The sequence below is a fragment of the Spea bombifrons genome, chromosome 3 (assembly GCF_027358695.1).
Source record: "Spea bombifrons isolate aSpeBom1 chromosome 3, aSpeBom1.2.pri, whole genome shotgun sequence".
Lineage (NCBI taxonomy): Eukaryota > Metazoa > Chordata > Amphibia > Anura > Pelobatidae > Spea > Spea bombifrons.
In genome coordinates this window covers 10,248,841-10,261,419 of record NC_071089.1, presented here as the reverse complement: position 1 = coordinate 10,261,419, position 12,579 = coordinate 10,248,841, and the positions used below count along the sequence as shown (strand labels likewise).

General features: G+C 38.2%; 1 protein-coding gene across 1 annotated transcript in view; it reads right to left on the bottom strand.

Moving 5' to 3' along the window:
• KCNH1 (potassium voltage-gated channel subfamily H member 1) overlaps nucleotides 1-12,579 on the bottom strand; it is a 126,120-nt gene that overhangs the window by 24,506 nt on the left and 89,035 nt on the right. The window contains exon 10 of the mRNA XM_053458666.1: nucleotides 8,212-8,408. Within this exon, the coding sequence (XP_053314641.1) occupies nucleotides 8,212-8,408 (197 nt within the window). The remainder of the gene's footprint in view (nucleotides 1-8,211; nucleotides 8,409-12,579) is intronic.

Sequence of the window (12,579 nt, the reverse complement as noted above, 5' to 3'; positions counted from 1 at the left end):
CTTGGTTATATATAATGTGTCATAATCAAAACTCTATACAATGCAGAGACAAGACAACAAGATGTTGTAACTATAAACCAATAGTTTATCCTTACACCCAGGAACTCACAGGGTCTGCCCCACAGTCAATGGGTTTTACCCCAATCCCAGAGAAACAGGGTAAGTGGGTAGATTTTCAGGGTCACTCAGTCTGGAGTTGACTTCTTCATTTTCTGCTCTACTAAGTGAAATCTGAGCATCCCAGCTGTGCTTTCCAGACTGGCATATTACAGTTGAACTACCTGCTTGAATATAGGTGACCCATATCTTTACTGGACACATAGCCAGGAATCCAAACACACTGATCACTTTTAAGCAGAATTATGCAAAATCAAAAACACTGACCAATTTTAACCAAACTGATCACACATAGACCCACACCAAACTCACACTGATCAACGTCAGCAAAACAGACACAGACTCGAACACACTCTTAAATACAAATGTGGCGCATTTAATTATGATGTCAACTTCAAGCCTTCAAATTTACAGGAAGCTGATATTGAAAGCATAACAACTTGCGCATGTAAAAATCCGACTTGTGTCAAGTTGAAGAGTGGCTCTAAATGGGCAAATTAAGTTGAAAACAGTAAATATGATTGCCCACCTCAATGGCCATCTCCACCAACAGACCTTGATGATGATTTGATTGAGAGACAGACTGACCACTGGCACAACCAACTTGGCAGATGGACTCATTTGAAGTCACCAGCAACTCAGCAATAACTTAACCTAGCTCGGCAGTACTCAACCCAACTTTGTGGAGCAGAGGAGTTACTAAACTATTCGAGTTATCATGGTGGCATCCTGTTGAGTTAATTGAGTCCAGTCACTGACGACATAAACTTTAGTGAATTGACCTGCAAGATATTTCAGTGGCCTGAAATGTATTATAAGATTATTTAAGATTATCAATTATAGTCATGCTCATCCCCTGTGACCCATGTGTTAAAAGTGATGGGAATTGTAAAGCTACTAATGCAAAACCTACCTTGCCCATTAAGATGATACCAAAATTGTAAGCAGCCAATGGGATTATCACACTGGAAAACTCAAGGTTTTATTCACTAAGCCACAATTTTTCAGAAGGTCAATGGCAAAGAGAAAGCTGAAATGTCTGAGTATGAACAGTGTGGAAACATGAAGGGTCAGGCCACCCATCGAAAGCTGCAGCTGGCCCACCACTGATGTACTTGATATAGTCTAAGAACTTGAGACAGAATGTAAATGAAGATATATTATTTGCAACATCTTACAGTTCCAGAGCTGTTTTACATAACATTAAGGAGGTTTTTTAAGGTCAGCACACTGTCCTTTAAATGAATAAACATTTTGCACAAGAAGTGTGTAGAGGTGCGTAGGGTCCATCACCCATTGGCTGTATGTAGTTCTTTCAGTCTTATAACAGTGATTCTTTCTGACACTTCTCCAGCCAGCAGCAACATCATCTACTGAAGCCCTAATCGCTCCTCTCAACTTCGACCATGATAATTCTCGGTTTACTATCACAGCAGTTGGACTTGGTCTCCCATACCCCTCTCATGGAAGCCCTTGCTTCTTAACATAAGAAAAAAGCTGGTGCTGGTGCCTCTTAGAAGAGGATTGTCCTTTGCAGTCTGATAGCGGGGCTATCGGGGCTATAGCATGTGACGCTTTATTTCTACTTGGATCATATGTGCTCCCACCTGAAATCATGCAGCACTCATTATTTTAAAAAGTGAGAACATTATACTATATTAATGTCGCAGATAAGGAATGAGGAATTGTTTGGCTAAAGGAATAAATATGTTCTTGGAGTTCTACACTTAGATTCATTTCTGAGAAATAATATTTCATACAAATCTAAGTAGAAATCGTCACTTGAATATCTTTGTAATATATATTATTACTGAGAAAAAAAGAGAACAAAGTCAGTGTTATTTTTGTGGCTTCTCTAAAGTCGTTTTAGAGCTGAGTGGTATTTACACTCTCTTACGAATTGTGTTTATTATCTTAATTATTCATATGGAAAATTATAACATCTCATTAACCTATTTCAAGGGTTCGTAAACCATCTGAAATGTGTGATTTAAGAGCAGGGCTACGAGAAATTAGCTTGGGGAAATAGATGTGAAACCTCCTTTACTAGATACGTATTAATCTGTAAATTAGGTTGTAATACGTGGGCATCCTTTTTCCCAGCAGAGAATACCTGGGAACTTTTTGGGTTTGACCCGATCTACTTGGTCAGGTTCTACTTTCCCCCTCCGACATTCTGCCTATTCTCTGTCCACTTTCCCCAGCTCCCTGCGTAATTCCATCCTACTAAAGGCTTTTTGGGACTCGCCCCAGCCTACGAGTGGCCAGTCTTTGCCCCTATACAAAGCACCCCGCTCCAAAAGCGAGGGAGCACTCGGGGTAGCTAGTGTGAGTGATTCTGTTGGCCAGTGGTAAATAAGAATGCTACGGGTAAAGGGAAATATCTCCTATATGGCGCTGAAATCCTAAATCGGTTCTTGCTAAAAATTTCTTTTAATCCTGAAATTCAGTTTGCATCTCCTGCCACTTTCCACGGACGAGGAATTAAGACAGCCAAACGTATTCTTTACTTAATTACAAAAAATGGATGAAGTGTGAATAAAGGCTAAAAAATATGATTTTAATATAATGTAACGATTTCTTATTGCATGTCGAGGAAGTGATTAACGTTAAAATTAAAAAGAGGAAATAAAACGTTGAATATTGCTGTTCCAGAAGGCATTAATCTTGCTCGATACTCAATGAGTATGATTCAGCAACCAGGATCATGTCTCAGCATAATTAACGGCAGCAGAACCGCGCTATAATTCCCTGTTTTCATACAGTGTGACATTGTATCCACGTTTATATTTTTTCTTCACAGTTTTTTTATTTAAGTAATGTTATACAGCAGCTTTTTGTCATCTGCTCTTATTTCTATGTCATATAAATGTGGTGTTACTGCTACAGAGGGGACAGCAGAAAACAAGCCGCCCCATACCCAACACCCCCCCTCCGCATCCTGAACTACTGTAATATCACAGAAAAATGTAACAATTACAAATGCACACCAAATAGATCAAATAAGCAAATAAAGGGTGCCATCTGAGCATAAACATATGCAATTTAAAGCAGGCACACCAAAAATCGAATATTTGTATTTACCGTATTATGTTTACGTAAATCTAAAAAAATAGCAAAATAAATATAATATATATATATATATATATATATATATATATATATATATATATATATATATATAAATATAAGGCAAAAAGCACACACCAAATAAATAAAGCAGAAAGGATCACACTATTACAGAATAAGCTGAAGCCCTTGTCTGAGATCCCCCAACATTTTGGCAAACTTGTCTGTGTCGAGCCGCACTCGTTGGGCAAAATGCATCTCAAATGTTGGACTGGAGCCAAAATACTTCTTGTTTGTGTAACGGACATTGACAGAATCTCATACCTAATAAGAAGAGTGTACTGCTATACCAAGGACTGAAATGAGACACTAAACTTCAATAAAAGTATGCAAAATCTACACTTCTTCTGAAAAATCTATCTTAAAGTTACCTTTGATCTGCTCTATCTGCGAGTGCAACACTATAAACACAAAATGTAAGCACTTTGTCACACAGTATACACTACAGAATGTTAGGATTTTCTGTCTTTTTCTTTAAATAATATTGGTCATTAACTCTCAATTCAAGCAAAAAAAAAAACTATTTATTTTACACTTGGTGCTGGGTTTTACAATATCCTTATCTATAATTTCTAGTAGCGCATAGCAAACCTGTGAGATCACAATAATTAACAATAATTTACATATGGGGCAGATTAAGCTCTTATACCATAATATTTTATTTGCTTTTGCAGCTGCCACCTGACATTGTGTATTTCAATTGGACTCTTTGTCCAAGGCTTTCTCCAACAATGACTTCCTCACTAAATGAAAAGTCCTACTTATATTTTGCTTGGGTATTTTTTCCAATGATTATAGTTTTAAGAGTAATCTACTAAAGTAATATTAGAGTGACAGCGGAACCCATTTTATATAATTTTAACAAATTTCTTATTTCTGATGGGTGCTACAATAACAACTGGAAAATTATTTTTAAGAGAAAATTCATGGTGGTTTTTTTCGGTTACAAAATGAAAATTCCATTAACAAAGCTGTGAAGAAAAGTAACTTGTAACTATTGTGACATTGTAATAACATTTGCAGAAAGTTAAAATAATTTCACAAAATCAAAAGTTAAGCACGTTAATATTTTTAGGAGCTCTTAATCTGGAGATTGCATAAAATTGGGTCATGGGTAGGTGATCATTTGTCTATGTTTTTTGGGGAACATGCTCTTGATTTACTGTTTTCTTTCCAAGGATCAGGGTTATAGGAATAGAGAATAGAAGGAGTATTCTGGAATAATACCTACTTGCGCACGTCACAATGTATATGACGACTTCATGAAACATTGCGTGAAACGGTTTTAATGCTTTCACTGATTGTGACCTGGTAACAAAGTATTTCTCACATTATTGGATTATAAAATATTTGATTCCTTGTGTTTCTGTTCCCGTGATTAGATGGAAAAACAGCCTTACAATAAGATATATTATATTTAGTGTTATTCTGTTATCACTGTGTTAACTCTTGATCCTTCTTTTGGATCAAGAATAGGAAGGTTAGGTAGAACAGTTAGGTAGAACTTGATGGACTTAGGTCTTTTTTCAAGCTTATGTTCTATGTAACTATGTATATCGGGGGCTGGGGGCAGCCTAGTGGAATTTCTCACAAGGATTAATGTTTTCAGAACTGTGACGCATGATGAGGGGGCTCATCGCCAGTAAATATTGTATGTTAAAAAGACATATGGCAACTCCTGTGATTGACTTTTTTTTATGGGCTATTTCCTAGAGAAAGGCTGAATTATAGGGAAGTAATATAGCAGCGCTAATAAGGAACTGAGCTGGATGGCATATATCACAGTTGGCTGAGCTTTGGTTCAGTGGTTTACATCAGCATAAAATGAAATTCATGCTGACTCTTACTTTTTTCCATTGTGAGGAAAAGGGCAACCTTTTTCCCGCGGCGGTATGGAAATCAATCAGCGTCCTGTATACGGGCACTAGTAAGTGCTGACGTGTTAAGTATTATTTGCACATACATGAGGAGGAGCAGAGATGCGATCAGAAATACTGGCTTTTCGGCCAATGCATTTGTTCCGATCACAGCATAAAAAGGCAAAGACTGAAAACCAACTAATGAACCCCTCAGCTGCCTATTCCCCTCCCGTATAAACAGATTAAGCAACAGCTTAGGGTCCCCAGAGCCTCATCAAAAGGAAACCTTTGTGTATATGTCACAGATTTGTTATAACGCACACCTCCCAAGTGTCCTAGTTTTTGCAGGCCAGTCTAGATATTCAGGCTCTGTCCTGTGCAGCGGCCCCACTGTCCCTCTTTTGTGGGCAGTGGGGATCATGGGTCAGTTGGACGGGTACATTGTAAAACCCTACAAAACCTAGAGCAGTCGCTGTGTTTTTCTGTTTACTGTCTTTCACTTTTTTCAGGTAAATTTTGAATTCCTTCCTTAGTACCAGAACTTACTCAACTAGATGGGCCCTCTACCCTTCAGATCTCTTCTGCATCAAAACAGATATTGCTGACATTTTGTGATACCATTGAGTGGATCAACACCCACAGAGAAGACGAAATCTGATGTCAGTGTGTGCAGATCATGGTATTGATCAGTATTGATTACACTATATTTTGCTCATCGCTAAACCTCCCAGATTCTGTATCTTGGCACTTCTCTCGAAGCTGACTTTAATATGCAACAAGAAATACCAAAACGGAAACACAACGTCAAATATAACTAAATAATTTTATTAAATATTCCATAATTTAAACAAATGTAGAAATAAAAAAGAAACGCTCAAAAGGATGATTCCAAACTTACATATACTCTAAAATAGGTCAGCCATGCTCCAAATATTTGTAAAACTATGACGTGGTTTGGACAGAAAAAAAACCTCTATGAAGTTTTGGGGTAACCAGCCCTCAATTCAATTAAGAAGAACTGTTTTTCTGGAATTCATTCAAATACATGACATCTTGCCCGTGGTTAGTAACTAGTCCAGTGCGTAGTGATTATAGGAACTGTAGCTTCGCTGGCCCAATGCGCCCAATAAAACGCACGCCGTAAAACAATGCCATATCTCGATGTTTAAACGCGACTGTGTTTCATCATGTATTGTTTTGTAGAATCATAAGGAAATTGTTATTTATGAAGGTCATAAAGCACAGCTGTCAAAGCTAAATAATCAACTTAATACGAGAGGCCCATCAGAAAGCTCTCAATGGCTAATGGTATGTCACGCTTTTCAAAGGACTTACTCGCAAAAGCTTTCAACTAATCCGTCTACCTGACATTTATTGACATTTAATTAAAGTGAAAAAGAGCAAAATTAAATAGTTGAGACATAGAGCCCACAGTCTTGGTTTTCATCTAAGTATTTCTCTTAAAACTGTTTTATATGCTTTTCAGAGATTTTGGAGGTTATATGTTCCTCAAAAAAAAACAAAACAAAAAAACGAGAAGTTGCCGTTTTAATGTCTCTGCGACATATCAATCAGTCCATATACATCAGCAAAAAGACATTAAAAAAGCCACCGCCAGGGCCGGTTGGTTTTGTTCTCACAATATTTATAACACCTTCCTGAAATAGGATAGTATACAGGCCGGTTATTGTTCTCACACATAAAGGAAGGAAAGTCTCTTTCATGGTTGTATAGGCAAGGGTGACTATGTTGATAATTTGTCACATGGAGCATATATGTTTAACATGTGGCTGACTAACACACGAACAGCTGCCAGTGGTGGATGCATAGTGTCTGAGAAGAGAGAGACGAGCTGAGGGTGTTTACATTTAGATTAGATGGGTCCCTGGAGCAAGGGTCCCCTTCCAGAACAATATATACATATACATATACAAACACACACACACCACATGGTCTTAGGAGGAGAGAAGAGAATCAGGAGGGTCTGTCCAGAACCTGCAGGAAACTCTAAAGACCCCCTGCTGGCTGATCATACACAATGCAATCAGCAACGCAGGGCCTATGGATCACAGCAGCGGAGATTAGAGGGAGAAACCAAGTCTCTTCTTCCAAAAAACAAAAAATTGATGCAATGTCGAACATTGCTATTCGGGTGCGATGCTACCATGTTTTCTTGAAAAAAACTGACAAATGTTTATACATGAGATGCAGCACTTAATATGGCTTTTTGTTACCCTGGGCCCTGGATGGTCTCAGTCCGTCCCTGGAAGCAGCACTTAATATGGCTTGTGTGCCTTTTAATCCACAGATCAACAGTTTTTGATGTGAATCCGTAATATCTGAGTGTGAGGTGAAACCTTACATTATTTAGAACATGTTGAAAAATGAACATTCCCATCCATATACAATGCTCCGGCGTGCGCTACCCTTAAATCTCACTCTGACGCACATAGAAATGGTTTTCTTATCCGGCCGGCAGTTAGTGCCGCACTCCAGACGTCCACTTAGTGACACGCTTGCTATTTTTTTATTGCTAGGTAAAAATAACCCCAAAAGACAAATGTACCTTTTTAAAACAAGAAACATAGGATTTGTCACAAAACAAAACGAGTGAGTCACTGTGTAAAAGCCGAATGCGCTTCTTTTACTGACTACAAAACAAAGTTGTGGCCAAAATGGATATAAAGAAATAAAGACTAGATATAAAATGTGAAATCCAGAACTACAAAACATTACAATGTCTTTCTTTATACATAATAACACTGATATCTGTATAGAAACATGTCTTTAAACGGTTAAAAGCATTCTATTACTCTTAAAACTAAGCATTACTATTATTGACCCTTTTACTAGCAGAATATAAACTCCCACTACTCCAGATTATTTATGTATTAGTTATCATCTTCAAGTGCCAACTCCTATCATCCTCATCCAAAGGCTGGCTGCGTATGATTGGAGTTCTGGTCCAAATAAACACTGAAAAAAAAGTACCGTGACGTTATAATTAATTATGATGTCACTGAAAAGGAAAATAATTAAGAAAAAGGCGTAATCGTTAAACAAGAAGGCGCGTGGTTCAAAACAATCCAAAAAGAAGTTACGTTACCCTTTTCCGCAGGTTATAGGTGAGGATCAGGTTTCGGGAAAACGAGTGCGAGAAAGCAGTGTAGAACTCCAAGACTTTCTGTAAAGCGTCCCTTTTGATGACGTGGAGATCACAGTAAGTCAAGGCCCTAACGTTTGCACAGGACGGAGCCAGGGTGGTCTCTTTCCAGAATACGTCCCCAAATACATCACCTTTACCTGCAAAACAAAAAGTAATCGGCACGTTAGCAGGTTGGAAACCCCTTAACCCCGTTCATTGCTGGACTCCTGTGAGTTACATCATGTCATTTACTAGCAACCTGTGGCACGCCAGCTGCTGTTGATTACAACTCCCAGCATGCTTATATATATAAATATATATATATATATATATATATATATATATACACACACACACATTCTCTACCGTTCAAAAGTTTGGGGTCACTTAGAAATGTCCTTGTTTTTGAAAGAAAAGCTAATTTTGTCCATTAAAATAAAATGAAATGGATCAGAAACCAGCGCAGACGGTGTTAATATTGTAAGATGACTATTGTAGCTGGAAACGGCTGATTTATAATGGAATATCTTTATAGGCGGAGGTCCTTTATCACTCCCATCACTCCTGTGTTCCAATGGCACCTTGTGTTTGCTAATCCAAGTTCAAGTTTCAAAGGCTAATTACGAGCCATTACGAACCTGGAAGCCAAAGAAAGGATAACACACAGGTACGCAAGTAGGCGTCAGTATTTTATGACCCATAATCAATGACGAGAAGTTGATTTTCTGAACACACGCGTACAACTGCTAGTGTTTCTTAACACAAACCCCATGATTCTTTTTCTGAAAATCAGGCTGGTGAGACAGGAGAAACGGATTTATGTGTTTTTTAAACGATATCTTTGGCTTTCTGAAGAGAAGCACTAGAGATATATCAGATTGCAATGACAAGCGTAATCTAATTCCAAGAGCTGGATGACCCTCATGTACTTTGCATTTAAATGCCGTCTTGGATACACACCAATTGTCAATTGCACACAGATCTAGCATATTAGATCAGTGCTTTCATATACTTGAATTTGATGTACAACGGCATGGACACGAGTTTATATAGGTATTTAAAAGTAATTAGACTCGGCCACTTTTTATTGTATTGTGATATTATTATTGTAAACAATATACGGTAATTATTATTATTTATTGTTTTATTAAAGAGAAATTGCATGGAAATTGACAATATGGAAAAAAAGGGGTGACGTGGCAGAATTGTGGTTTCAACTTCTAATCTTCATTATACATTATAAAAGACCATCTCCAGCGAACATTTGCTGCAGTAGAGCCCTGTATAATGCATACTTAAATCAGGGAGATTTCTCCAAACTCTCCCCACCCATTAGAATATGCATTATACTGGACAACCCTTCTTGCTGGAGAATCCTGGCACTGTTGGACCTTCATAACGAATAGCGGGGGAATTGAAACTGCAACTCTCCTGCAAACTGTCACTTTAGTGAATGCGCTTCCACGAATTCTCATAGCGTTTGCCGGAAATCCCATTATTGCACCTTCAAAAGAAATCTTGCCCGCCACTAACCTAGTTATTATGAAGTTGCATTTCTTTTAGATTTTTTTTTTATCGGATCACACTGTGAAATATAAATCCAATTTCACTTCTGCAATCCCACAAAACTTTCGTAATCTCGCAGCTAACATATTCTTCTTCTTGTCTGTCGGCACCTGTACAGACCACCTCCGGGCTGATACATCACCTGCCCACCCGGTTAACATGACATAATGGAAAGAAGAGGTTGGTGGAAGACAATATTTTTAACCCCTTAAGGACAATGGGCGGTCCCTAAACCCATTGAAAACAATGCATTCTGAGCCCGTACATGTACAGGCTTTGTCATTAAGGGGTTAAAGCCTCTTTCATCTCCTCGACATGTTAACCATGGAGGGAGTGATTCTGTCAGCAAAGATAATCAAGCCTATTATGTTTCGCCTATTTTTTATTTTCTTTTTGACAAAAATGCATTTGCAATTTTATTTTCTGCTTCCCTGGAAAATGTAGATGTGTTCTCCGCAGTACATTAAATTGTAAAGTATGGCACTGAAATGGAATCTTAAAGTAGAGCAGCGGGTAACCATCTAATTATAGGAAATTATTAAAAATACCTGTAGAAGCGCAGAACTAATATTATGAGTTTACTGAAAGGGAACATTCTTTAACAAACATTGTTCAGGAAAAGTACAGAAAATGAAGGGATTTAAAATAGAGGAGTCTATTTAAAAAATAAAATAAAAAAAAATCCACTCATCCACACGTAAAGGTCTTATTTATCACAGCTTGTGTTACATTTCATTCTGCTAATTACCATTAAAGCATACGAGAAAAGTCGGCGTGCAGAGCAATGCGTCTCCAGCCGTACCCACGAACGATGTATTGCTGCTACACGCCGTCATTTCCCGCTGCAAAAATCTATTTCTGTTACAATGGCTTGCTTGAAAAATGATGCTTGCTTGACAAAAGTGATAAAAAAAATCTGATCTTTTACTTATCAGTAATGTTATTAAAAAAAAAACCCACAAAAACCCTTTGTAAGCGATATTATGGATCTCCGTGTCGGAGCGTCTTTGAATGCAGCGTAGGTGCCGGTGTCGCAATTCCGTAAAACAAGGGCTTAAGTGGCTCGATGTCTTTTGAGATATTTAAGGCTATTTAAACATGCACAGGGTAGGCATTAACTTATCCGGAGTCTAGGACAAGATCAAGGACCGATTGGTCTTTAAAACGGGAAAAATGGACACCCAAGATGGGACAAATGGTTATACCGTCAAATTCTATGTTTCTATATAGACACAGGGGCCAGTCAAAAACCGCCACCCATCAAGAAAGGAAATATTATGTTTTTGGGCTCCTTTTGGCCTCCAGTATTCAGACAGTATTCATATTCAATCAGCTAACTCCTTCCCTCCCTTTATAAGTCTGCTGTTTCCCACACCCCGGTCATTCGTCTCCTGTGGGTACGTTCCTTGTTCCCGAGTTGTCAGTGTCCCCGAGTCCACGTGCCGTTCTGCGCCTTTGTTCTGGTTTCCCTTTGCTGTTGCGTTCCCTTTTCTTGTGTTATCCAGGTGTTCCCCTGTTCACTGAGTTCCATGATGGACTATTGTGGTGGTTTCTGACCTCAGCCTGTCGATGGTTGTGACCAACCTGCATGGTTCCCAATAACTGAAATCCTGACCTGAATGTCAGGGCTCCCTCCTGTCAGAAGTCTCTCCACCCATTCTCACGTGCTTAGGTCCCATCCTTTGGATTCCACCTCAATATTCCACCTTGGTGGCTTCATTCATGGCAGCTTTTCAGTCAAAAAACTAAAAACAAAAAAGGCTTTGACCAAAATGGCTAACATTACAATGACGTTAAAGTAGCCCAATAGTACATGGTTTGAGCACATATCCCGCTAAGCATTCGTTTAGTTTTTTTTCTTAGTCTGTAGTAACCCATTTCTTTCATTCTATTGATCACATTTTCCCTTATATAGACATTGGAACAAGTCAAGTTCAATTTTCTTTCTAATTCCAGGTATTTGCGCAGCTGCCTTTTTTCATTAGTCTGTGAGAGTTGTGGAGTCTCATTTCACTTTACTGTGATCACTTATTGATTCTTTTATGTATGTTCTGCTCAATTCTATTTCACTCTTATATATTTATTTACACGCCCTCCATTCTTCCGAAAGAAACTCAAACATCATTTGAATGGTGCGTTTAAAAAGCTTTACATACAGAGCGGATTTGAGAATGCAAAATGGGCAAATTCATTAAAATTTACAAAATACAAAATTGACAAAACCATTAAGACATGTTAATATAATACTGGAAGGAAAAGATGGCCTTCTCGAATTTACATTCCCTCCTAACAATTCTTATTGCCCAAGAGGGGCAGTTGCTTAAACATATGGCAGGGGGCATGACAATGGGATAGGGCTTTAAGGTTCCCATAAGTTTATAATGTGAATGTGTGACCTGTATATGGTTTATACCTTCTAGATTATAAATACATAAAAAAATCACATAAAAGGTCAGGCTAATACCCTAGCGACATCGCTAAGGCAAACATGTCCCCCTTTGGTCATTTAAAAATATGGGGGGGTATGATAATGGGGAGTGCAGAGTACCTACTGACATGCGTCCTCTGCTTCCTATGGCCTACACCAAGGGCAACATATTAAACAAAAACAAATCTAAAATACATTATAAAAATAAAATGAATAAAAGCAAAGACACACATAAAATCAACAACGTTCCATTCTGGTAATCAGTGGCTCTATGTGGCTCCTGATGCAGGAAGAAGATGTAATCATTGGACCCAGGAATATTTTTCAAGCATTAT